The sequence below is a fragment of the Amphibalanus amphitrite genome, unplaced genomic scaffold (assembly GCF_019059575.1).
Source record: "Amphibalanus amphitrite isolate SeventyFive unplaced genomic scaffold, NRLGWU_Aamphi_draft 000001F_arrow, whole genome shotgun sequence".
In the NCBI taxonomy this organism is placed as follows: Eukaryota; Metazoa; Arthropoda; class Thecostraca; order Balanomorpha; family Balanidae; genus Amphibalanus; species Amphibalanus amphitrite.
Genome location: NW_024881499.1, coordinates 1,119,825 through 1,146,494, shown reverse-complemented (window position 1 = coordinate 1,146,494; position 26,670 = coordinate 1,119,825). Strand labels below are relative to the sequence as shown.

Here is a 26,670-nt window from a genome sequence, read left to right as displayed (position 1 = left end):
CCTCTGAACTCCGGAAACCTTGATCATGGGATGCTTCCGCGATCTTGAAAACACTGATCGAATCGCATCTCCGGTTTGGCGATCAGATGATCGAACTCGCGTTGTTTTTATCTGTGGATAGTTATTGCCCCGAACCAGCTAGCTGACCACTGCGCTGCCATGCACCTGGTCACTGCAGACATCCTATGGCAACTACCCCAAAGTTCAATGACACCAAGTCGGTATCATCAGAACGTCTCATGACAACGAAGTCAGTGTTAGCTCCCTAAAGCCAAGTCAGTAACATCTGAGCATTAAAGGTCAAGACAAATCTCAATAACACCAAGTCGATGTTATCAGAGCAAACCAGCGGACCAGCTCAACAACACCAAGTCGGCATTATATGAGCGCCTTACGGGCAACTTCTTAATAAAGTTCAATTATACCAAGTAAGTATCATCCGAACACATATTCAAGTCAAAGGAATCGAATGGATGTAATCCATAGAGCATATCTGGACATTCATTTATACCATGAGTTAAATAGCCATTTGCTGTCATGCCAACGATGCGAACGAATTGATTTGCGAGGTATACGACCGAGTAGCGTATCGCCAGAAGGCAAAGTAAGTAGACCCACAGAAGTAAGCAAGACTAACCTGAATCAAATGAACTTCAAGAGATGGCGACCTCGACGGTGCGTCCGATGTAGGTTGCCCATGCAGCATGCGGACCAACAATTGGCCTGGCGAACCTAGTAGAGTCTGGAACTCGAGCCATTCGCCATCAAATAAAGGTAACTGGAAATGGAAATACACAAATTTGACCAGTCAATTCATGTTTCACGAACACGGTGAAACGGAAAGTTTACGAATCACGAGCAGCAAGCTACACCAACGAAGATCCACGAATCATTCTGGAACAACAAAGAACCTGAAAACTTTACAAGCAAGAATATGCAATGAATCAACGGCATATACAATCAGGGTCCTGTTCGAGCAGAACAGAGTTTGATATCCCGGACGAGCCCCCAATGTAATTTGAAAGTTGTCCCTTTGTATATGCTGCTATGCTGCATTGCTGTCTTATCGCTAGATATGTCTAGGGGATTGTGTCCTTCACTATATTACTCTATGTGTTGTCTAGGGATATTAACTACTGCACTGAAAACAAGATCGATGTATGTGTGTGTTTCCTCTTCTTCTAACACTATCCATTCCACCAGCACACAGACATGAACAAAAAGTAGATATATTGAAATGAGCCAAAAGATGAGGTCGAAACCAAAATGTCAAAAGGAAGCGATCGAGTCATTAAACGAGACAAGGCCGAAAATCAGTCCTGCACGAATAGCCGTTGCATTAGCACAGGCTGATATCGAAGAAGACGGAAGAGTGTCGAAAGAAGACCGAAAATCAGTCCCACTCGAGTTGCTATCGCACTCGAGTATGCCGATATTGGAGAGGCCGGAAGAGTGCCGAAAGAACAGCCTGCTGCCGCCAAGCCGAGCCAATCGGCTCCCTGGTCAGCGTCATGATGGCGGGCAGGCTGAAACACAAACAGCGCAGTGAGACCGGACAACGGCGGTCAACGGTCACCAAAAAAAAAGGGCGAAAGAGATAACCGAATGATTAGCCGAAAGACAAAACAAACAGTTCAACCATATACCGAATAGTTCGGCAAGTTAAACGGACTTCCTAGAAGACGTCACGTCACCTTGTCCCCACAGCACAGCTCCAAGAGAGCTGGCTGGGGCAGACCGTCCGGTCTGAGTCATTCTTACGTAGGTACTTACTTGTGCATGTTGAGTGGAGTGTTGGAGAGTGGATGTTGTTGAGTGTGGTGTGGACTGTGTGAGTGTGTCGCTGCTGCGTCTGGCGCCCGTTTTATACCTCTCCGACAGTCGTTTGCCCTTGGTGTGTCGTCAACCCATTTTTCACGATCTAACCCTCGCCGAGTGTTTTTGGTGTGGGCGAACGGTGGAGGTCAGCGAGATAGGAGCCGAGCGAGCCGCCGCCGGTTGGGCGGCCTTGGCCTCCGGGCCGACTGACGGGGCGCTTCCCGTCGCTGGAAATAATGAGTGTCGCCGATTAGCCGCTCAGAGCAGATGGAAATGATATTTCTCACAATGACACCAATTGATGACATCAAAGATCACAAAACTACACTGAAAACTGCTTGTCATCACAACTGCAATATGGAGTAGATGGCCAAATAAAGAACAGGGCCTAAACATGAACAGCCAACTTTGACTTTCAACTGCAATAACTGCTCCAATCCTGTGATAGAACCTGGCGATGCACCTACCTACCTTTCTGCACTCAGCAGGAATTTTTTTAAATCCAGATGATAAAGTGCAAGGCCCTATATACTAATAAAGTGTGATTAATTACTAATTCACATCTCCACATCTCCTCAGAAACAACCCACTGAACTCTATAAATATCTATGTAACGGAAGTTAGCAGGGATTCAGCAGGGGTTCAGCAGGGATTCAGCAGGGATCGACGGCCCCTACGATTTCGCTGAATTTTGGTGGAGAGGTGCAGAATGGTGTCCTCTATCGAAAATCCTAGTGCCAAAATGCGGGGAATCATTCAGGGGGGGCACAAATCCCAAAAAACAGTATGCCCTCAGGGCACAATCGACGAACTTTGAAAACCCTACTTCTAGCCGTCAAAACAGCTAAAAATGCACGTCATTCGAAAGAGGACAAAATTTTACGTGCAACGGTACCAAATTTAGGGGGCTAGCGCCCCCCTGAACCGAACAAAACAGCTTCAAATATATGGGCCCGGGAGTATGCCCTCGGGGCATAAATAAACGTTTTCAACAATTTCAGGCCTATAACATCGACAAAATCCAGCAATATGCACATCATTGGAAAAACCGTAATTTCCCAAACAAAAAACCCAAGTAACATTTTTCGATGGGGCCCACCTGGGGCCCACGGGACCCAATTGAAATTTGGGGCCCAATGGGGCGGCCCCTACGATTTTCTTCAAAATTTGCACAGACACTCTCCTGGGCCCCCTCTTCAATCTGGCTGAAGAAACCTACCGGGGAATCCAAAGGAAGGGGCCCAAAGAGGGCCCCAAAGAGGCCCTTTCTAAGTATTGCCCCTAATTTCGCGACCAACCCCGGCAATATGCACATCATTGGAAAGAGCGTAATTTCCCAAACAAAAAACCCAAGTAACATTTTTCGATGGGGCCCACCTGGGGCCCACAGGACCCACAGGACCCCTTCCTTTGGATTCCCCGGTAGGTTTCTTCAGCCAGATTGAAGAGGGGGCCCAGGAGAGTGTCTGTGCAAATTTTGAAGAAAATCGTAGGGGCCGCCCCATTGGGCCCCAAATTTCAATTGGGTCCCGTGGGCCCCAGGTGGGCCCCATCGAAAAATGTTACTTGGGTTTTTTGTTTGGGAAATTGCGCTCTTTGCAATGATGTGCATATTGCCGGGGTTGGTCGCGAAATTAGGGGCAATACTTAGAAAGGGCCTCTTTGGGCCCCTTCCTTTGGATTCCCCGGTAGGTTTCTTCAGCCAGATTGAAGAGGGAGCCCAGGAGAGTGTCTGTGCAAATTTTGAAGAAAATCGTAGGGGCCGCCCTATTGGGCCCCAAATTTCAATTGGGTCCCGTGGGCCCCAGGTGGGCCCCATCGAAAAATGTTACTTGGGTTTTTTGTTTGGGAAATTACGCTCTTTCCAATGATGTGCATATTGCCGGGGTTGGTCGCGAAATTAGGGGCAATACTTAGAAAGGGCCTCTTTGGGGCCCTCTTTGGGCCCCTTCCTTTGGATTCCCCGGTAGGTTTCTTCAGCCAGATTGAAGAGGGGGCCCAGGAGAGTGTCTGTGCAAATTTTGAAGAAAATTGTAGGGGCCGCCCCATTGGGCCCCAAATTTCAATTGGGTCCTGTGGGCCCCAGGTGGGCCCCATCGAAAAATGTTACTTGGGTTTTTTGTTTGGGAAATTACGCTCTTTCCAATGATGTGCATATTGCCGGGGTTGGTCGCGAAATTAGGGGCAATACTTAGAAAGGGCCTCTTTGGGGCCCTCTTTGGGCCCCTTCCTTTGGATTCCCCGGTAGGTTTCTTCAGCCAGATTGAAGAGGGGGCCCAGGAGAGTGTCTGTGCAAATTTTGAAGAAAATCGTAGGGGCCGCCCCATTGGGCCCCAAATTTCAATTGGGTCCTGTGGGCCCCAGGTGGGCCCCATCGAAAAATGTTACTTGGGTTTTTGTTTGGGAAATTACGCTCTTTCCAATGATGTGCATATTGCCGGGGTTGGTCGCGAAATGAGGGGCAATACTTAGAAAGGGCCTCTTTGGGGCCCTCTTTGGGCCCCTTCCTTTGGATTCCCCGGTAGGTTTCTTCAGCCAGATTGAAGAGGGGGCCCAGGAGAGTGTCTGTGCAAATTTTGAAGAAAATCGTAGGGGTCGCCCCATTGGGCCCCAAATTTCAATTGGGTCCCGTGGGCCCCAGGTGGGCCCCATCGAAAAATGTTACTTGGGTTTTTTGTTTGGGAAATTACGCTCTTTCCAATGATGTGCATATTGCCGGGGTTGGTCGCGAAATTAGGGGCAATACTTGGAAAGGGCCTCTTTGGGGCCCTCTTTGGGCCCCTTCCTTTGGATTCCCCGGTAGGTTTCTTCAGCCAGATTGAAGAGGGGGCCCAGGAGAGTGTCTGTGCAAATTTTGAAGAAAATCGTAGGGGCCGCCCCATTGGGCCCCAAATTTCAATTGGGTCCCGTGGGCCCCAGGTGGGCCCCATCGAAAAATGTTACTTGGGTTTTTTGTTTGGGAAATTACGCTCTTTCCAATGATGTGCATATTGCCGGGGTTGGTCGCGAAATTAGGGGCAATACTTAGAAAGGGCCTCTTTGGGGCCCTCTTTGGGCCCCTTCCTTTGGATTCCCCGGTAGGTATCTTCAGCCAGATTGAATAGGGGGCCCAGGAGAGTGTCTGTGCAAATTTTGAAGAAAATCGTAGGGGCCGCCCCATTGGGCCCAAAATTTCAATTGGGTCCTGTGGGCCCCAGGTGGGCCCCATCGAAAAATGTTACTTGGGTTTTTTGTTTGGGAAATTACGCTCTTTCCAATGATGTGCATATTGCCGGGGTTGGTCGCGAAATTAGGGGCAATACTTAGAAAGGGCCTCTTTGGGGCCCTCTTTGGGCCCCTTCTTTTGGATTCCCCGGTAGGTTTCTTCAGCCAGATTGAAGAGGGGGCCCAGGAGAGTGTCTGCGCAAATTTTGAAGAAATTCGTAGGGGCCGCCCCATTGGGCCCCAAATTTCAATTGGGTCCTGTGGGCCCCAGGTGGGCCCCATCGAAAAATGTTACTTGGGTTTTTTGTTTGGGAAATTACGTTCTTTCCAATGATGTGCATATTGCCGGGGTTGGTCGCGAAATTAGGGGCAATACTTAGAAAGGGCCTCTTTGGGGCCCTCTTTGGGCCCCTTCCTTTGGATTCCCCGGTAGGTTTCTTCAGCCAGATTGAAGAGGGGGCCCAGGAGAGTGTCTGTGCAAATTTTGAAGAAAATCGTAGGGGCCGCCCCATTGGGCCCCAAATTTCAATTGGGTCCTGTGGGCCCCAGGTGGGCCCAATCGAAAAATGTTACTTGGGTTTTTTGTTTGGGAAATTACGCTCTTTCCAATGATGTGCATATTGCTGGATTTTGTCGATGTTATAGGCCTGAAATTGTTGAAAACGTTTATTTATGCCCCGAGGGTATACTCCCGGGCCCATATATTTGAAGCTGTTTTGTTCGGTTCAGGGGGGCGCTAGCCCCCTAAATTTGGCACCGTTGCACGTAAAATTTTGTCCTCTTTCGAATGACGTGCATTTTTAGCTGTTTTGACGGCTAGAAGTAGGGTTTTCAAAGTTCGTCGATTGTGCCCTGAGGGCATACTGTTTTTTGGGATTTGTGGCCCCCTTGATGGATTCCCCGCATTTTGGCACTAGGATTTTCGATAGAGGACACCATTCTGCACCTCTCCACCAAATTTCAGCGAAATCGTAGGGGCCGTCGATCCCTGCTGAATCCCTGCTGAACCCCTGCTGAATCCCTGCTAACTTCCGTTACATTAAATATCTGAAGGGACCGTGTATATCACACCACGGTGAGATTTACACAATACCGGCCATTTGTGTAAATCACACCCACCCCGGTGTGATATACACAAAATCTACTACGTAGTGTAAATCACACCCGGGTGAGGAATACACAGAGAGGGCAGCTGTGTGTATATCTCACCACGATGTGACGTCATAGCAACGCTGAACGTCCATTGGTCAGAGCAGTGACTCTGCTCGCCCATTGGTCAGATCAGACTAAGCACTACGAATATTCCGGCGGGATTCCGGGCGTCCTCTCTCTCGAAATCAGCTGACCGCCTGGCCTAGTGGTGAAGGTGCTTGCACCATGATACGAATGTTGCGGGTTCGAGTCCCGTCGGTGCGGGCGCTTTTTCCCGCATTTTCGCTTTTCCTTGGTAGCGGTGGGTTTGCTGCCGACCGACAAGTTTAAAAGCACCAATACAATATGGAAAGCGACGTCTGAATGCTCGTGGCGAAGCGGTGCAGTGCCGAAGGCAATGCCTTAGGAGAGATTACAGGCAATGGTAAGTCAAATATTTTTAGGTTAAGTGGTTGTGTATCTGGCTTCAGGCCGAAGGCCTGAAGCCTGATGCACAACCACTTAACCTAAAAATATTTGACTTACCATTGCTTGCAATCTCTTCATGCGAGTACCTTCTTCCTCATCCACGGGTAGGCAAAAATCAGTAGGTCAGGTTAGGTTAGGTTAGGTTAGGTTAGGTTAGGTTAGGTTAGGTTAGGTTAGGTTAGGTTAGGTTAGGTCAGGTCAGGTCTAAGGTTTGGTTAAGTGTCTTGTTACCGTGCCTACTGTGTAAATCTCACCGGCAGGTGCTGCGTGGTTTGACACCCAGGTGTGATTTACCCACTACCGAGCACACAGTGTATATCACACCCTGGTGAGATTTACACATTGGCTAGGCCTACTGTGTAAATCACACCCAGGTGCTGCGTGGTTTGACACCCAGGTGTGATTTACACACTAGGAGCACATTGTGTATATCACACCACGGTGTGATTTACGCATTTGCCGGGCCTACTGTGTAAATCACACCCAGGTGCTGCGTGGTCTGACACCCGGGTGTGATTTACACACTAGGAGCACATTGTGTATATCACACCCCGGTGTGATTTACGCATTGCCGGCCCACTGTGTAAATCACACTCCGCGTGGTGTGATATACACAGGAGTAGTGTATTGTGTAAATCACACCCGGGTGAGGTTTACACTACAGTGCGATGCATTATGTAAATCTCACCGTGGTGTGATATACACGCGTCCATATCTGAAACCCCTACAAAAATAACTGAAACAAAAGCGCCGTTTTCGTCTCGCTAATTACGTTTACATTAATAGCTAATTTGCTGCATTGTTTAATTTGCAGCAGAACGTTTGTTGATCCTTTTCTCCTGAGAGCCTAGGCATAACATATTTCATTTTCCTTAAAATATTTTACCGAATATTATTAAGTGGTTTTATTTCAATTGAAATAATAATTAAAACGAAATTGGTGTTGTACAACCGATTTATTTTATGATGATCTACCATACTACATGATAATCAATGACGTCATCTTACCAAAAAATCAAAAGACGAAGAATAAGGATTTATAAAAGCTTAGCATACTTCTTGGCAAAACGTTTTCTTTGTTTTTTTCGCAGTCGCACCAACGGCATTTAATTTTCCTTGCTCTTCTTCCTTTGTCCTTAACTTATCATGTGGTTCCAGAGTCCCTGTCCTTTCCATTTCCTTTTAACAGAAACAAAAAATATATGCAGGTGCAGGAGCATTCTCGCGAGACACGTGGCTGGAGGAAGACGTTTCTGGCGATCCGGGGCGATAGCGAAGGCGGTGTTTTTCCACTTAGATTCTTTTTGATTTGTATCTTTCCATTGTTAATTTCAATTATATACTGAAAAGGTTTTTCTTTCTTACGCTTTCGGAAGGTAAGGTTGAGGTGTGTGGATGGCATAGGACTTAAGATGGGGCCTAATAGGGCCAGTAAGAGGGTAAGGGCCGATGATCTGACTGATAGTTTCTGGGGGGAGGAGGAGTCTCAGTCTGGATCCTACCTCTCAGTGAAGCTCCTAGCAGGTAGATCTCCTAGAGAAAAGGGATGGCCATGGATACAACAATGCATCAGAGGGATTCTTGGGGGCACGGAGAAAGTTGAAAAGGCTAGCTTCATGAGTGATGGACGGTTGCTGGTGAGGACTAAGACTAGCACCCAGACTGAGAAACTTCTCAAAGCTCGGATGTTCGGAGACATGGAATGTGTTGTAGAACGAGAGGAGAGACTAAACCAGAGTCGGGGAACTATCCATGCAGTAGACCTGATTGATCTGTCTGAGGAAGAGATTGTTGGATGGCTGACGGAATTCGGGGTGGTGGCCGCTAGGCGATTTACCAGGAGAACCGGAAGCCGTATCGAAAGAACCCCGACTATCCTTCTTACATTCAACAGACCCACGTGCCCCACAAAACTTGACTTTGATTATGTGACCTACAACGTGAGGCAGCATATCCCGAACCCATTGATGTGTCTACAGTGTGGGAGATTTGGCCACATTCAGGCCAGATGTCAATCAGAGGTGAAATGCCTCACATGCGGGGACAAAAAACATGATGGCACATGTGAGCAGAAATGTCTCCACTGCGGGGATACTGGGCATGATGGGCTCTCTCGGCAATGTGAAGTGTGGAAAAAGGAGAAGCGTGTATGTGAAATCAAGGTTAAAAAAGATGTGTCCTATGCACACGCCCGCCGTATCATCGCTGCTGAAACCAGCTCCCCTACCTTACGATCCTATGCTTCGGTAGTAAGGGGTAGTAGTGATCCGCCATCCGACCCAACATTTAAGACTGAACTCCGTGTGATTGGGGAGAAACTCGACAAAATGATCAATCTTCTGGACAGGGTCCTTAAGCTTCAAGGGACTGAGGCTGAGGCAAATCAAACACCAACAAAAGTGCAAACAGGGACAGGAGAGCAGGAAGGTGCTGAGGACACTCAGACCCAGTCACAGCCTGACATGTTCATGGACCCCATGGAATCCCAATTGGTGGCAGAGGGCTCACAGGAGCCCTCACCACCCTCAGACACTGAGAGGAGCACTCCACCAACAAACAAAGACACTCTGGCTGGTTCCTCTCAGCGAGTGATCCGACAGAGCTGGACACCGCAGGTGACGCAGAACACAGATGAGGTCGAGGAGAGGAGTGAAAGAACCCAAAAAGCCCATCCTGACTCTGAGCAGTCATCAATGACAGAGACATCAGATATCCCTGCTGATGGGGTATCGCCATCCCCTGAGCTTGGCAAAAAACGTCAAGGAGGGAGACCTGGAAGGGACAGGCGAATGCCCAGCCTGACCAGGAAACCCAAACCCTAAAGTAACTTTTAGCACTAAAACACAAAACTCTTTTTTTTCTTCTTTTTTTTAACGTAGAATCAAGACGTCTTTATTTCTACTTGTATTTCGGTTTGTTAACTTACATGTGCTGATCAAACAACCACACAAGCTGAGGTGGTTGATGATCAGCTATTTTGTTTCCTATGGAAAATGGTACAATATCAGCATCATGACTGATACGAACCAGATAGTAGCAGCCAGCCCAATTATTCCCAAGGAGTGGGAACTTATGAGTGGTGAATTGTGTTCTGGCTCGACTAAGAAACTCTGACAAGGGTCCTACAATGGAATGCCAGAGGACTGATCGGAAAGTGGGCAGAAGCCAAACAAATGTTCTTGGACGGTAATTACCAGGTGATCTGTATTCAGGAATCTCACTTTATGGCCAATGACAGATATTGTTTTGACTTACCACATTATTCTTTATGCAACGCATACTCACCTCAAGGTGACAGGAGAGGAGGTGTATCGATATATGTATCAAATCGCCTGCCGCACATGGTATTACCTATACAGAGCAATTTACAGGTGGTAGCCTGCTCCGTAAGGCTACAGAGGGTAAGAATTACATTCTGTTCATTGTACTTGCCCCCAACTGACAACTTCTCATTTCAGGATATATCCCTATTAATCCAGCAACTCCCTAAACCATTTGTAATATGTACAGATGCAAACAGCAAACATTTCATGTGGGGAGCTGCGCAATGTGACAGACGGGGTTGCATCTGGATGGATGTTGTCAACCATCATAACCTACATGTTTTGAATGATGGACAGCCAACTAGACTGGATGAATCCACAGGAGATACGTCCCATATCGATTTGACAGTGGTATCAAACGATATCTCTCACATACTTGAATGGGACACTGAAAAAGACCTATATGCCAGTGACCACTACCCCATACGTATAGATGTCGGTAATCCTACTGCCTACACGAACTTGCCCCCTGTTTTTTATGGATGGAACACGAGGAAAGCTAACTGGACGGAATTTGAAATGAAATGTGATTTCAAATTCAATCCTAACCTTGGACTGGAGAACTGTGATGAAATAACTCAAACTATTATTGACACTGCCCAGAAGTTTATACCCACCCGAAATGGTAACACCAAATACTCGTGTCCGTGGTGGACGGATGACTGCAGGAACGCAATTCTGACTAGAAGGAGAGCTCATAACAGAATGAGGAGAGACCCTCATTCCCAATTCCTACGAATTGAGTATAGGAAAGCGAAGGCTAAGACACGACGGACTATTAGAGATGCACAGATCCGCTCATGGCAGGAGCTGCTATCAGTGTTTAACCACAGAACCCCGATGGGGAAACTGTGGGATATAATCCGTAAGTTCTCGCAGAAGCATCGATACATGAGACCTCTCCCAGTTATTATGCATAATAACGAGATTATTGACGACCCTACTGAGGTGGCAAATCACTTCGGGAGGTATTTCTCGAATATGAGCTCGAGATCGAACTACCCCCAAGCCTTTCTTGACTGGGAACGTGAATTAGCAGAAAACTTACCTGAATTTGGGGATGAGAACTACGAGGATTACAACAAAGAATTTACAATGAGAGAACTTACTGACGCTATTAAACGATCTGGCTCTACATCCATCGGGCCGGACAAGGTTCACTATGATTTCTTCCGACATATGCATGAGACACAGCTGATTGAACTGCTTCGTTTTTATAATTATGTATGGGTGAATGACGTGTTCCCCGACGCATGGAGACATTCTTACATCATACCCATCCTTAAGCCAGGGAAAGACCGCAACCAAATGCAATCGTACAGGCCTATCCAACTTACCTCTTGTATGTGCAAATTACTAGAGAGGATGATTGGTAAGAGACTGTCATGGTACCTTGAGAAATATGACCTTATATCGACATATCAATGTGCGTTCCGATCAGGAAAGTCTACTGGGGACCACCTAGTGAGACTTGATTCGCACATACGGGAAGGATTCCTTCACCACTGTTCCACCCTCGGTGTGTTCCTAGACATTAAGTCAGCATATAACATGGTCTCCCCAACGGTTTTGTTGAATAGAATGTATGATATCGGCTTCCGGGGCCATATCATGCATTTCATTCGAGGCTACTTGCAAAATAGGACATTCCAAGTGAGGTGCGGAGAGGTATCAGATACGTTTGAGCAGGAATATGGCGTTGTCCAAGGAGGGGTGATCTCTCCATTGCTTTTTAATATTGTGATTGACTCTTTGATTGACGCAATACCAAGAGAGGTCTCTGCTGCTATATACGCAGACGATTGCACTATCTGGGCGCAGGGAAAAGATATCCCACTTATATTTCAGAAAATCCAAAACGCTTTAACCAGAATAGGACAGTGGTCAGAGCGGAACGGTTTTGTATTTTCCCCCATGAAGACTAACGCCGTTTTGTTTAGAAGAGGTTTAAAACGAGTGAACCAGAACCAACTACCTACTCTCAAACTCAACGGTCACCCTATTTGTATTGTGGACCAGGTCCGTTATCTAGGCGTCTTACTTGATTCGAAACTGAGCTTAAATGGGCACATAGAATATGTTAAAGGAAGAGCTCAGAAACGAATGTCGATACTGAAAAGCATTGCCGGAAAAAGCTACGGTGCCGACAGAACTGTGTTATTACGCATGTATAAATCCCTGATCCGACCAATACTCGACTATTCATCTTTTATTTTGGATGGGCCAGGGACTCGGCTTGTGGAGTCCCTTGAGACTATTCAGAACACGGCACTCCGCATTGCCACTGGTGCCTTGCGGACTTCCCCTGTAAGAGCATTACAAGTGGACACGAACGTGGAACCCCTCAGCATTAGACGCCGAGACTTACTAGCCCGGTACTACCTGAAAGTAAAAAGTGATCACAACCACCCCTGCTACCACATAATGGATTTAGACGCTTATGAACTATATGAAGATCTCTCCGACCGCTACTTGCGGAGGATATCGGGTCTCCCAGTATCACTACGACTGCGAAAGCTTTTTACCGAAATAGACTATAATCCTCCCGACATATTGTCTAAGGAAAATGGTATTACAGCACCATGGGTGTTGCACACCGTCCCCACACAGATGCTCATCTCTCAAGACAAAAGACATATGACTGAGACAGATATATTGACTGCTTTTCACGACCTGATGGACAAATACCCGGACCATAGGAAAATGTACACTGACGGTTCCAAGCGGAACAACTCAGTAGCATGTGCTTTCACAGTGAACAGTGCCTTTTTCTCACATAAGCTGCGTGATGGGTTATCTGTGTATACCGCTGAACTGGTAGCTGTAAGAGAAGCGATGAAGTTTGTGCGACGTAACCAAGTACCCAAAGCGCTCATATGCTGTGACTCCCAAGCGGTTATCAAGGCTCTCACAGTGCAGAGCCGTGATCATCCGGTCTTGGTGGAGATCCTAGAGATAAATCATAAAAATGTACGAGATGGCATCGATTGCATCGTTGTCTGGGTTCCAGGACATAGTGGCATAGCTGGTAATGTCAGAGCTGACTACTGGGCGGGAAAGGCTCATGATAAACCTAATGTGACTGATGTAAAAATAGGACATCGGGAATTTGTGCCACTGGTGAAGAGTCGCGTCCGTGTGTTATTTGAAAATCTGTGGTCAGATTATCGTCCAACTCTACTGAAGCAGATTAAGACAGATATAGGACATTGGAATTCTAGTGTACGTGCCAGTCGAAAGGAGGAAGTGGTTTTGTGTAGGATGAGACTCGGACACACTATTTTAACTCACTCGCATGTTATTGACCAACTACCGCCTATTGTCTGTGAACTGTGTCAATGTCGCCAAGATGTTCAACACATACTGTTAGAATGCCGAAAGTACACTGTAGCGAGGAGGAGACTCGCAGCGGCGTGTCGAGATGTCGGCGTCCGCATGTCGCTGGGGATTCTCCTGGGAAACGGTGAACCCACGGTGGTGGATGCAGTGTTCGATTATCTTCGACAGTGCAACTTATACGACAAACTCTGAACAAAGGACGTAGAGGCGTTATGGGTGCTAAGTGATGATAATGAAATGTATTTTGTTTCCATATGTGCTATGGCTTCAGATAAGCTCGACACAATCCTTCATGTTATGTTGAATCCAAGAACCATGGATTAGGTATTTCTAGTTAAAAAGAGTGGATTACTACTCGAGCTCATGCATTCATGGTTTAGCAATAGGTACTTCATCCATGGTCACGTTGTAAGAACACCTGTCTGAAATGTTTGAAATTGGTTGGGTATGTTATGTGTTTCTATGTCACCCCCATACTGTGAAGTGAAATCCCTAAGTATCGTGTAACCCCCACGTCAAGACCCAAGTTTTGTGTCTTTTTTTTCTTTTTTCTTTCTAGATAGAACCATGCCTTCTCCCAGAGCGCCTTTTGCCCCCTTGAAGAATGAGCTGTATTGCTCTTCCTGCTTACCGAGCTGTTTGGCTATCCCCAAGTAGCTAAGACTGTAAGTAGCATTGTAGTATTCACAACTAACATTAACTTCTCTGTTCTCTCCTCGCCCAGGACATATCCTACCAAGGCTATCTCCTAACCATCGCAATTTTTCCTCTCCCCAGTCATTCCTCATCCCTACCCGGAAACCTGCTTAGTTCCGCTTAGTACCACAACCATACGCCAACTGCAACTCTGAAGACTACAAGAGGACATACCAACTTGGAAGTTGGACGCTTGAGCCAAGCTGCTGCGCGCCCTAACTCTTCAACAACAACAACAACATTTCCTTTTAAATAAATTTTTAATGCTCATCCCTATCCCCCAGTCCTAACAGTTTCAAATTGTATTGCAATAAAATGTTTTGAATTCTTCACATATAACCTATCTACCTTCGTTGGTACTGTTGGTAGCCAGTGACACATCTAGGCAGGTAAGTAGGTACCTACCTGCTTTCCTGATGTCTTCATAAAGCATACCTAATGAAGTTGTCAAATTTATAGCACATTTTCAACACTTTCATATCAATATGGTGTCAGTGTGGCATGTAACCTAGCTAGGTTCATTATGTTCAGGGTTCAATTCAGAAGAGCTCCGCATAACTCACATAAGAGACAGACGGGGGCTTTACATGGGGTAGATGGCCTGATGACTTAGCTGGAATATGGCCAAAATTAAATTGACAACTTTTAGGTGAAAGGTGGTGATTTGGGTTAAGGGGCGTTTGTTGAAGTCAACTACTGGGTTATTTTGCACCCATTAAATGAAACTTCTGCTCCAATTCTACCCATTGAACCTCAATATCATGATCCACCTGTCCATCACTAGGTATCCTTCCTTATTACATAGAAACTTTGAATGGCATGGCAATTTATAATTTTAAATGACAATATTTTTGTTTCTTCTGTAGGTAGGTAGGTAGGTAGGTACACCAGACTGCTATGGACACTTTTCCAAGTTGGTGGGGCAAAAAACCTAATGTATATCTTGGTTTGAGTCGTTTGATTGAGTTGATTGATTCCTTTCATTGTCGCGTTTGAGTCGATTGAATCAATTCCCGAAAACTGCTCTGACTTGATTGATTTGATTGGTTTCCCAAATTTGTCGTGATTGAATTGATTGCTATTGATTGAGTCGTATACAACCCTGCCCGCTGTCCGAGTCTAGCCAGAAATACACAGCAGTGAACACACACAAAGGACTCTTCTCGGCAACCAGATTGGTATATGGAATCAGCAGTGGTCCTGCCATATTCCAGCGCCACATCGAAACTCTGTTGGCCGGAATCCCGAACACCACGGTGTTCCTCGACGACATCTGCGTCACAGGCCCCAACGATGCTGCACATCTGGCCAACCTGGAGGAAGTGCTAAAACGCCTGGACCGAGAAAACCTGAGAATCAATGCAAAGAAGTGTCGTTGGTTCCTGCCGGAAGTCTCCTACCTCGGACTGAGAATCGACAAAGAAGGTCTGCATCCAACAGATCAGAAGATCGCAGCCGTGAGAGACGCCCCAGCACCTGAAAACGTCGGACAGCTGAGGACGTATCTCGGTCTCATCAACCACTTCAGTCGCTTCTGCCCGAAGCTGAGTGCAGTCGCGGCCCCACTGTATGCCCTGTTGAAAAAAGATGCAGAGTGGCGGTGGCGAACGGCTGAGGAGAACGCCTTCAACGCCACGAAGACACTCCTCTGTGAGGCACCATGCCTCGCTCACTTCGACGGAACAGCCCCCGTCATCGTCTCAGCAGACGCCAGCTCATACGGCCTGGGCGCCGTCCTCTCACAAATGACTCCAAGTGGAGAACGCCCAGTCGCCTTCGCTTCCCGCACACTCAATGAAGCAGAGAAGAAGTACAGCCAGCTCGACCGGGAAGGTCTCGCCCTGGTATTCGCGGTGAAGCGATTCCACAGCTTCCTCTACGGTCGATCGTTCACGCTGAGAACGGATCACAAGCCTCTACTGGGACTGCTTGGCAAGACCAAAAACTTGCCAGACGCTGTTCCGCCCCGCATGGTGAGATGGAAGGTGACTCTGGATGCCTACCAGTACCATCTCGAGCACACGCCTGGCAACGCAGCTCAACATGCCGCAGCAGACGCTCTCAGCCGTCTCCCAAGACCGGAAACTGTGCCAGAAACGTCAGTGACACCGCTCATGGAAGTCATCCACATGCTCGAAGCTGACGATGCCCTGGTAACAGTTGAAGCAGTTCGAGAGTGGACGCGACGAGACCCGACTCTCTCAGAAGTGCTCCACTACACCCGGTATGGATGGCCCAAGGCTTCAGCTGTAACGCCAGCCCTCCTGCCGTACCACGGTCGCCAAACCGAGCTGAGCATACAAAACGAGTGTTTGCTCTGGGGATGTCGTGTCGTTGTGCCCCCCGCATGCCGTCAGAAGGTCCTGAGACTGCTCCATGAAGGACATCCCGGCATCTGCACCATGAAGCGCCGAGCCCGTGGCCAGATCTGGTGGCCCGGAATGGATACCGACATTGGAGATGTGACCAAAGTCTGTGATGCCTGCCAGCTGAATCAACCAGCTGCGCCGAAGGTGGCATCCCAACCATGGCAGTACCCAGACGCTCCGTGGCAGCGAGTCCACGTGGACTATGCTGGTCCTGTAGAAGGGAAGATGCTCCTCATCATAGTAGACGCATACAGCAAGTGGCCTGACGTCTGGATCACCAACAACGTCAGCGCTCAAACAACCATCGATCATCTCCGCATGACGTTTGCCACGCACGGTCTTCCAGAAGTGATCGTGAGTGACAACGGTGGCTGCTTCACCAGCAAGGAGTTCGGCGAGTTCATGAGCGCCAATCAGATCCGCCACGTCTTCACTCCACCGCTGCACCCGGCATCAAATGGCCAAGCCGAGAGCATGGTCAAGCTGGTGAAGAACGGCATCAAGAAGCAGAAACCAGCACCGCTGCTCACGAAGCTCCAAAGATGGCTGTTCCAGTACAGGAACACACCGCACACGACAACAGGGAAAGCTCCGGCCGAGATGCTTTTCCGTCGTGCTCCTCGGACGCATCTCAACCGGCTGCATCCGTTGGAGGAAAGGAGAAGCCGCAGTAGTGTCGAAACGGGCACTGTCATCCGAGCCTTCCGAACTGGAGATCCAGTCTACATCACTGAAGTAACAGCCTCCGAGTACAGATGGCTCCCAGGCACGGTTCTCGAGACATGCGGACCGACCTGTACGGTTCTTCTCCAAGATGGCCGCAAGTTCCGCCGACATGTGGATCACATCCGGCCGCGATACACGTCTGGTGATACCGGACTGTTCAGGGAGGAAGGACGTTCTCAAAGCGACTACCTCTTCCAGCCGCCTGCAGCTGAGCCCGGACCTGCAGCGCCCCGATCAGCGCCTGTCACTCTGCCAGAAACGCTTCCGGCTCAACCGGCAGCGCCTCCAGCGTCATCAACTACAGCACAGCCAGTGACGCTTCCTCCGGCCGCTGAGCCAGAGATCGCTCCGGCGCCCGCGAGCGGACACCAGCTCGCTGGACTACCCAGCCCCGTGGCGAACTCTCGTCCGGCGCGTAACCGGCGTCCACCCGATCGCCTGAACTTGTAAGCGCTGGAAACAGCTGGAAGGGAGGTGTTATAGTATTGCAGCTAATTAGTGCCTACTGTTGTGTTGCAGCTAATTAGTGCTTACGTCACAAGCTTTCGTTTGTTGTGTTTTCAGAGCTGTCCTTGCACAAAGTTGTTGTTGTTTACCACGTGGCCATGCCGTGAACTACATAAGCCCAGTGTCTAAAGCCTAGACAAATACAGACGTGGATGCAACAGTATTTTTTGACGTCATCAAATAGCTCCAAAAAAGAAATGTAATGTTTTCATTCCGTTCAAGGCCGCTGAAGAAACGCGGGATCTTGCGTGGGACATTGTCCGTTGTTTGCCGCGCAGAGTTGTGCCGTGGTTGTGCCTTTTTCATCCGTTTCTTACTTATGTGTGCATGAAGCTTTGATTTTGTTTTTGGTTATTGTGTGGCCGGTCAGTCAAACGCCCCTGTAGAAACCGGATGCTGCGTTTGATCGAGATGGAGTCAGACGATGATTGCAGAAAGCTAATAATATTGAAAAGAGGGCCGGTTGCGTGGCATGTCTGTTCAGAGTTGACATTTTGCTTTACTCCAGTTTATGACCTGAGAGACTGGCTGGAAGTGACGGATCCAAGCTTTTCACGTTAAAATGGCTGAGGGTGCAATAATCTCTACATAGCGGGCTGGTATAAGAGCGTCTTGCTATGCTGCACCATAGCTGGCTAGTGATTCTCTTTTGGCTAGAAATGGCATTAATCATTATCTCCACTGGCAAAAATGGCACTTGACATCACCGAATGCAACGTTCATGTTTGTTAGGATACATAAAATCAGGAAGATTACGCGAATTAGGTAGGCAAACGTGGAATAAAATAGGTGCTGGATGTTTTGGTTTTGGTGCTGTATCAGCAAACAGCAAATACGGAGTTCAACTAGACGATCTGGCAACTTTAGGCTGTGTGGAAGCAATTAGGTGCCAGATTCAGATATTAGGGTCGAATAAGCATTTTGGGGCTGATCAGCAATTAGGTGCCAGAAACAGCTTTTTAGGGACCAGAAACAAATATTCCCCAAAATCAAGGGGGGCATGGTGCCCCGGTGCCCCCCCCCCGTTCCGCCGCCTATGATTTTGCACTGCACTGCATAGGCGGCGGAACGGGGAGGGCACCGGGGCACCGTGCCCCCCTTTGATTTTGGCATTTTAACATTAGCTCTATGGGCGTTGCATGGAAAGAATGGGACCAAAAGTCGGCAGTGCACCCCCCCCCCCTAATTGAAGGTGTTCCGCCGCTACTGCTGCACTGTAGGCTAGGCTAGTCTCAGGTCTCCGCCTACCCTTAGTGTTATAAAGATAAACGAAACACGCGCATACGGCATAGGCTCATCTGTAACTCAAATATACCTACCTACCCTGGGCCTGGGCTCAACCCCGTGCTCAAGAGTCTGGGACCTGGGTCTGATATCTTATTTCTATCAAGGCTTCTTTCTATGGATATCAATATGTAGATCAGCAAAAATTCGTGCACTTTAATATGACTTTAATACCTCCACTCTAGCCATAACTGTATCATCTATTACTCAAGCAATTCAAATAATATATGATTTAGGTGCGTTAGTTTATTTTTTACGGAAATTTTTACAATTTTAAAAGATTTAAATAATTAGGAAAAACCTAAATAATGTTCCAATGGCTCTATCATGGCTCTATCCCATTGTTAAATGAAATAGTACTTGAATTTTCTCGTAGGCGAAAAATGGCGTTGGCTGCATCAAGAGTTGGAAGGGGTTTGGCCCAGGTAGGCAATTATTTTCGCCCTCATTTTGACTAGACTATTTTAATTATTTTGAATGTGTAATTTCTTCATATTATAGCCGCTTGATGTCATTCATCTTTACTTTGTAAGTCCCAGGAAGGGAAGATGGCATGCGCCGGCATCGTCTCAACTGTCTTTCGCTTTTGAATATTCTATTTTATTATTACATGAGTGCTTTGAACCATGTAATTTATCAGCAATATGTGCTGTGTCTCAGAGTTTAACATATGTATGCCATTAATTGTAGACGGATGGTTTAAGATGTTGTGCTGCTGGTGAAACGGGTTGAATTGGTTTATCTAGGGTGGTGTTTCACCAGTGATAGGAGCACGCTGCTATTCCAATTTGCGAGCTGACATCACACTTCTGGTAGTGTTGGAGGAATAGGCTTGTTGACGTCTCCATGGAAACTCAGTTTGAAACGTCAACGTGTACTAGCGCTCGTGCTGCTGTCACTGGTGAAACACCACCCAGGATAACATTTGGGTATATATTTACTTAAAGTCCGACTCAATTTTCAAAGGTAGATTTTATGCAAATATTTGACATACAATTGCCTGTAATTTCCCCTAAGGCACTGCCTTCGGCACTGCACTGCTTTGCCACTAGCAATTTGATGTTACTTTTGAATTTTGATAGGTATTGTATTGGTGCTTTTGTGCCATGAATGCTTATCAGATGAAATCAGGAGACCAGAGGATAACATGTGATTTGCTTCTTAATTGGGGATCACACTGAAAGAAAATTGGTGCTTGGTCCTAATAAATAAATAGCAAAATGTGTAATGTTCCATTTTATCTTGTCCTGAATTTTGAAATAGTTCAAGTCATAGAACCTGTGACTGTGTTATGCTTTTGACAGTGGTGCTGATGCTACTTTCTGGGTGTGTTTCAGCTGTGCCGGCCAGCAGCAGCAGCGCTGAACCAGGCTCAGCCAATACATAGTGATGTTGCTCGACCATCCACCATTGTAAGCTGACCTCAGGCTGGGGTTTTGGGAATGATGAAAATGGATATTCTGATGCTCAGGTCAATAGCAAGGATATTTATTGTTTTGATACATTGCTCTTTATTAACTGCTGAAATGTTATTGTCTGCCTGTCCCATGGTCTAGTTGGTAGAGCATTGAATACACAGGGTTGAGTGTATGGATTTGGGTCACACCAGTAATAAATCGTATATTTCTGATGGGAATGCTCCACAGCTTATAGGCGCAGCTGCAGCAAGTTGAAGTCAGTTGAGTGAGAAGGACAGTGTCAATCTTTGATGGATACATTGTGTTTATTGTTTAACATTCAAATTTTGTTGACTAGCTACTCAAAACTGCCCTATCAAATATCAGGGATCATGTCTTTCATAACAAGCACTGTGGAGTCACTGGTAATCAGTCTTCAAACATTGGAGCTATATATTGGGCATTATAGGTATTGGTATATGCTAGTGGGTATAATTGTTACCAATACTCTTTTTGTAGATGTGGAAGATTGAAATATATAATGCTTTTTCAATTAGTGCAATAGATACTGCATGGTTCTTAAGCTCTAGTCTACATGATTAGGTGTATGTTTGTTAACTTGTCCATCTAGGAAAAATACTGTGCTGTCAACAGAATGTGACACTGTCTGTATTTTCCTTTTTATGTGGCCCAACATCACAGGTTGAGACTGTAAGTAAATACCACAGGTGATGCCTGACCTTCTCAACCTGTATGCTAGGAGTGTCTGGCAGGGGTGCATCAGTGGTGGCTTTTCACCGTTGTTTCTGAACTCGAAGCTGCTGTTCCTGCTAGTCCCTCTTGGTAGTCCCTCTTTAGCTAGATGGTGATGCATTTCTGAGTTAATATGTGAATTCTGCATCTGCCCACCAGTTTGGGGTTTGGGATGTGCCTATACATCCTGTACTCTACACCTGTACTGAGTGGCTGATAACAAGGTGTCTCAAAAGTTTGTTGAAGGATTTCCTATGGCAATATAGCATATAAGAACCAGCCAAAAATCATATATTCATATGCTTACACATAGGTACACTACACATCACTAAATCCTCTACTATATAAACGATTTGGCTTGCTGAAGACCAGACTCTTCAAAAAATATGTTCGCCCACGCTGATTTTCGTCCCTTCGCCAGTTACCTACGGACACTGATACAAGTTCCTGGATTTCGAGCTCTTGCAATAAAACTTTCCTCGATTTGGCTCAGATTTAGGTTGGAGGAGCTCTCCGGCGACATCTCTGTCTCACAGAAAGCAGACAGCTGGCATCGGCACCATTAATGAGCATTTTTGGGGTATTCGCTCTCGCCAACTTCTTCATGAAGACTGCCGCCGACATCTCAAGCACCATTTTCCTTTCTAAAACGATCTCATTTCCAAACAAATTGGAAGCGTAAGGCTTTTTGCATTATCTCGTAGAAAAAGGTGTCTACCATCTCTGTCTGAGACACCTTGTGTAATTTTGTCACCTCTTGAGCACTCGTCATTTCCCATACCAAAGCATTCGCTGGGATACCTGAGTGCTACTTTTGGAAGAGATTCTGCATTTTAAACTTTTGCCTATCATCACTCCTGGTCCTGACCCATGGTCGAGGATGGAGCCTCTCTGTGACCCCATACAGAGCCAAATGCATTTGAAAACGATGCTATTGTGCGAGGCCGGTTGTTGTACCTTGGTTGTACCCATGCAAAATTCCAGCACTGAATTTCAAGCTGCTCTAGTGATACCGACGCAAAGGTACGCCTGCTACCCGTCAACAAGCTTTTGGGACACCCCGTATGAGGCTGGCCACCCCTTGGTCCATCCTGAGGGGGGGGGGGGAGGGGTACATATTGCACTTGGAATATTCTGACACTTGTGTATGACCAGTCTTGCATTCTATTCAAGACTCATAACTTTGCTTTGTCTCGATTTTGTGGGTATGTAGCAATGGTCCATCCAGTTCCAACTTTCAAGTATGCTTATCCAAGTATGATTAATGTATGCTGCTCAGCGCTGTGTGGAGTTGTGGACCCTGGTTGTTATTTGCCGCTTGCAGCTGCTACCCCTAGTGTACCACCTTTTCCACTGGGCTTTTATCACCGGCTGTGGAACCTGCTCGCCTGTACCTGCAGCCAGTCTGTTTCTGTCGCTTGTTTCCGCCAGTTCTCGCTATGATAGCGTGCCAAGCTCAAATTGTCAGCATGCATCTAAATTCTAAACACGCTGGTATTTTACACCGGTCATGTCCATAATACTAATCATAGCTTCTGTTGGTAAGTGTGTGAAACGTCTGTGACTCCCCCTCCCTCTCTCCCTAACCCTCTCTCCCAATCCTCTCCCTATCCCTCTCACTATCCCTCTCTCCCTCTCTCCCTCTCTCCCTATCCCTCTCTCCCTCTCTCCCTATCCCTCTCTCCCTCTCTCCCTCTCTCCCTCTCTCCCTCTCTCCCTCTCTCCCTCTCACCTCCCTCCCTTGTCTCTGAGTCAGTGGTTATTTGGAGCTATCAACAGAAACATGTTTGTATAACCTCAATCACGGCATAAGTCGGTGTTACTAGCATACCCTGGCAATGTGCGTGTTTTTTACTGACGCTGTCCTGAATGTCATCAAAATAATGCTACCCCACCACCGTCAGATGGCCGTGGAACGCCCCCCCCCCCGTCCCTGACGGGCCCGCTGTGCCCTCTGTCGGACGGGTGTACTGTTCCCCCTGTCATCAGGGGCCCGCTGTCCCTCTGTCAGGAGTAGGACGGATGAACTGTCTCCCCCTCCCTCCCCTCTTCGGATTGAGACGCTGGCGGTCTCAGCTCAGGCCACCCCCGCTCAAAGGGATTCCGGAGCATCGGTGGCTGTTGGCAACCTTCCAGCCCCGGCCTTTGGCATTCCACCAGTGCCGCGTGCCTCCCCTCCCCGGCCCGGTGTCCACCCACGTCCCTCAGAATCCCGTGTGCCGTCCCCCCGTCCTTCAGAATCCCGTGTGCCGTCCCTCATTGTTGCTGTGCCGTCCCCCAGTGTCCGTGTGCCGTCCCCCATCCTCCGGTGCCAGACGGCAGTATCTGACTCCGTGTGTGTCGTCGGCGCAGGAGCGGCCCATCTCCAAGCCGGAGGGGAACCTCACGTGCACGCTGATCCCCGGTGACGGCGTGGGTCCGGAGCTGTGCAATGTCATCTCGGAGGTGTTCAAGGTGGGTGTCCGCCCCCGGACCGACGGGACGTACTGCCGGCCGGCGGCACGGGGACGGGGAGGGGCGGGTGGGCTGCATCCATGACGAGAAGGGTTACATATGGATATAGCGGTATAAGGCCCTCACTATAATAATTACAGTGTAGTTCAGGTGCCCCATCGTAACCACTGGAAGGTCAGCTGACATGAAACAACCGTATTTGTGCTCATTTTGGCTGCTCTCTCTCCCCACACACATCCAATTATTGCAAGTGGCGCGGCCGGAGGTCGTGTTACATATCCTTGTGGCAGCCATCAGTCCAGTACCGGGACGGTAAAGCGAACCCTCCCCCTCATTGCTACCGGGCGCTGACGGTACCGCGTGCGCTCCTGCCGGCAGGCGGCCGGCGTGCCGGTCGACTTTGAGACGTACTTTCTGTCGGAGGTGCACTACTCGCTGTCGTCGCCGCTCTCCGACGTCACAAAGTCGATCCGGAGGAACGGCTCCTGTCTGAAGGGCATCCTGCAGAGCCCCGACTACTCGCGCAGCGCCGAGCTCAAAACGCTCAACATGAAACTCAGGTGAGTGACAGAGCTCAAACCGCTCAACATGAAACTCAGGTGGGTGACAGAGCTTAAGACGCTCAACATGAAACTCAGGTGGGTGACAGAGCTTAAGACGCTCAACATGAAACTCAGGTGGGTAACAGAGCTCAAGACGCTCAACATGAAACTCAGGTGGGTGACAGAGCTTAAGACGCTCAACATGAAACTCAGGTGGGTAACAGAGCTCAAGACGCTCAACATGAAACTCAGGTGAGTGACAGAGCTTAAGACGCTCAACATGAAACTCAGGTGGGTTACAGAGCTCAAACCGCTCACCATGAAACTCAGGTTAGTGGCCATATTAGCAGAAGTTAATTTTTATCACAAAATTACCAGTGAGTGCCTCGGCTCCCTGTTGGCTTTGAACAAGGCCAGTAGGCGGCGCTGCGGTCGCCCAGCCGCCCGTGGCCAACGGCGGCCCGTTAGGTGGAAATCGGGCGGGCGGGCAGCGCGAGGACTTACACGCGCAATGTTACACACCAGTGTGCTACGCCGCTAAATGTATTTTTTGAAATCATATTGCTTTTGCTTTTTGTGATGCGTGAGCCTCAGACTGTGTTTCACTTTTGTTGTTGACCCCGCACCCTTTAGTGAATGGATGTCAAATGGGAGCTTTGACATAATTGATATCCACCGCTGGGCTGTTGATTTCTTATTGTAGCCCTGAGTTCACAATTATGCATCATTGACGCATGGGGTAGGGCGCCGGTGACTGGCGAGGTTCAATTGCCTCAAATCCCAAACTCGCGATCTGATGGGGTGCTGAGTTTGTGTTTGTTTTCTGTGACAGGGACGCGCTGGACCTGTACGCCAACGTGGTGCACGTAAAGAGCATCCCCGGCATCCCGACCCGGCACAAGAACATCGACTTCGTGGTCATTCGAGAGCAGACCGAGGGCGAGTACTCGGCCCTCGAGCACGAGAGCGTCAAGGTTAGCACTCGGCCCTAGAGTAGATATTGGGGGGATGTAAAGACGGGTACCCTGGTGGTAGTCCGGATTGCCATCATACTATGGAGGTGAACCGTGCTCGGCATAGTGGGCACTGGGTCGGCCGTTACTGAACGACAGAATTATAGTCCCAGACCGCTGAACAACAGAATAGTCCGTGTCCGCCACTGAACCGACCAGTGGCTGCGATCGGACCGTCCGGCCGGCCGCTCCCGCCGTCTGATTGTGGGCCGCCCTCTCAGCAGACGTGGCACGCGCCCGGACTGGCTGAGAGGCCCGCCACCGGCGCTACCCCCTCCCTCCCACCGTCCGCTGGCGGGCCGGGCGGTCTCACCGGTCCCCCACTGACCACCCCTCCCCTCTCCCTCCCCTCTCCCCGCGGCGCAGGGCGTGGTCGAGTCGCTGAAGATCACCACGGCAGAAAAGAGCCGCCGGATCGCCAAGTTCGCCTTCGACTACGCCACCAAGTTCGGCAGAAAGCGCGTCACGGCTGTGCACAAGGCCAACATCATGAAGCTGGGTGACGGCCTGTTCCTGCGCTGCTGCCAGGAGGTGAGCCGCGCGCGTCTCAGGGGGGGGGGGGACCTCTGACCTTGGTGGGGAGGAGCGCTCTGCGGAGGGCGTGCGCGGAGCCGCGTGCCTCTGGAGGGGAGGGGGAAGGCACCTCTGCTTTGACCTCGGTGGGTAGAAGCTGAAGGGAGGTGAGCCCTGCGTGCCGCAGAGTCGGCCCGCGGGGATGGTGCTCAGGCACTGTGGCCGGTCGAGTGTTTGTCCCGCGATGGTTGTACTTGTGAGTCAAAGCTCCCACGTACACATGTTTGTTATATCGAACGTTTGTTAGGCATTCATCGTGCTGCACTTTTGTCATGACTCGGGCGCCAGTTCATCTAGCTGAGTCCTACACTGTACCTGCTAGTCTCCCAGTGGTGGCGTGTATCACCAATTCTGCAGCGAATCAAGGGACACGTTTGGTTGAACCTCTGTTGATACGCCCAATTTTGGTGCGATCAGATAGTTCCGATTTAGAGCTGAGCGTGGTTGGTGCCGCCGCTGCTCGTCGGTGTCCGACGCTGTGCGCTGGTTTAGCGCGTCCGTAAATCGGCGGCCGTCCCGCCGTCTTTGGGGAGGAAGTCGGCCGGCGCGGTCCAGCGGCCAGGCTGAATGGTCAGCTCCCGGCGTCCGCTGAGGCCGCTCCTACACAACCCTGAGCAGACAGGCGATACTCCCACACAATACAGTGGTGAAAAGTGACCGCGGGCTCTGCTTCGGACTGTAAATCATCCGAGACAAACTGATTGCTGGTCGGAAGGTGGACCTTTTGCGCTGAGCGATAACGCCAACGGGCCGAAATCGGCCGTGAAATAAACAGCTCGGGCCGTGTGCTCGGGGCGATTCGGGCCGACCGACCGACCATACCAGCTGCTCGCCCGTAACCCAGGAACATCACTGGGGCGCCGCGTGCTGTGCGATTGGCTTAACCCGCGCCCTGCTGGGGGGGGTGTTTGAACACCCCCCCCCCCCTGTGGTTTTTCGCGAATATCTCAAAAACGGCGGCGCGGAGCGCCGCCGTTTTTGGTACACCTTATCATACATCAATTCTACACATGTTGTGAAAATTTCAGACCAAGGTCATTCAAGGTCAGGTC

At 48.8% G+C, this 26,670-nt stretch overlaps 2 protein-coding genes and 1 long non-coding RNA gene across 8 annotated transcripts in view; 2 read left to right on the top strand and 1 right to left on the bottom strand.

The window, feature by feature from the left end:
* Nucleotides 1-1,213: 1,213 nt before the first annotated feature.
* On the bottom strand, nt 1,214-2,095 carry LOC122383879. The gene is made up of 2 exons (XR_006256914.1): nt 1,774-2,095; nt 1,214-1,526 (listed from the first exon to the last, which is right to left on the bottom strand). It is a non-coding gene; the product is annotated as an uncharacterized LOC122383879 (long non-coding RNA).
* A 12,230-nt stretch (nt 2,096-14,325) lies between these two features.
* Nucleotides 14,326-26,670, top strand: part of LOC122383539 (isocitrate dehydrogenase [NAD] subunit beta, mitochondrial-like) — a 57,481-nt gene continuing 45,136 nt past the window's right edge. For 3 of the 6 annotated variants that reach the window (XM_043370270.1, XM_043370092.1, XM_043370184.1), the window contains exons 1-8: nt 14,372-14,389; nt 19,263-19,311; nt 20,224-20,298; nt 20,986-20,994; nt 23,389-23,490; nt 23,869-24,050; nt 24,865-25,006; nt 25,412-25,576. In XM_043370270.1, the coding sequence (XP_043226205.1) occupies nt 19,270-19,311; nt 20,224-20,298; nt 20,986-20,994; nt 23,389-23,490; nt 23,869-24,050; nt 24,865-25,006; nt 25,412-25,576 (717 nt within the window). In that variant the 5' untranslated portion in view covers nt 14,372-14,389; nt 19,263-19,269. Of the gene's footprint in view, nt 14,390-19,262; nt 19,312-20,223; nt 20,299-20,985; nt 20,995-23,388; nt 23,491-23,868; nt 24,051-24,864; nt 25,007-25,411; nt 25,577-26,670 lie in introns of all 6 variants that reach the window. The other 3 variants (XM_043370336.1, XM_043370421.1, XM_043370498.1) reach the window with 2 other exon arrangements.
* On the top strand, nt 15,746-17,430 carry LOC122391381 (uncharacterized protein K02A2.6-like). Its single transcript, XM_043385238.1, has 3 exons — nt 15,746-15,973; nt 16,358-16,923; nt 17,376-17,430. The coding sequence occupies exons 1-3, from the start codon at nt 15,746-15,748 to the stop codon at nt 17,428-17,430; spliced, it is 849 nt and encodes a 282-aa protein (XP_043241173.1).

Bases quoted from the DNA above. Each gene is read 5' to 3' on its own strand.
- LOC122391381 (XM_043385238.1), top strand. From the start codon at position 15,746: ATGACTCCAAGTGGAGAACGCCCAGTCGCCTTCGCTTCCCGCACACTC. The intron at 15,974-16,357 runs GTGAGATGGAAG...GCATGCCGTCAG, and splicing joins ACGCTGTTCCGCCCCGCATG to AAGGTCCTGAGACTGCTCCA. The intron at 16,924-17,375 runs GTACAGGAACAC...CTCAACCGGCAG, and splicing joins CTCCAAAGATGGCTGTTCCA to CGCCTCCAGCGTCATCAACT.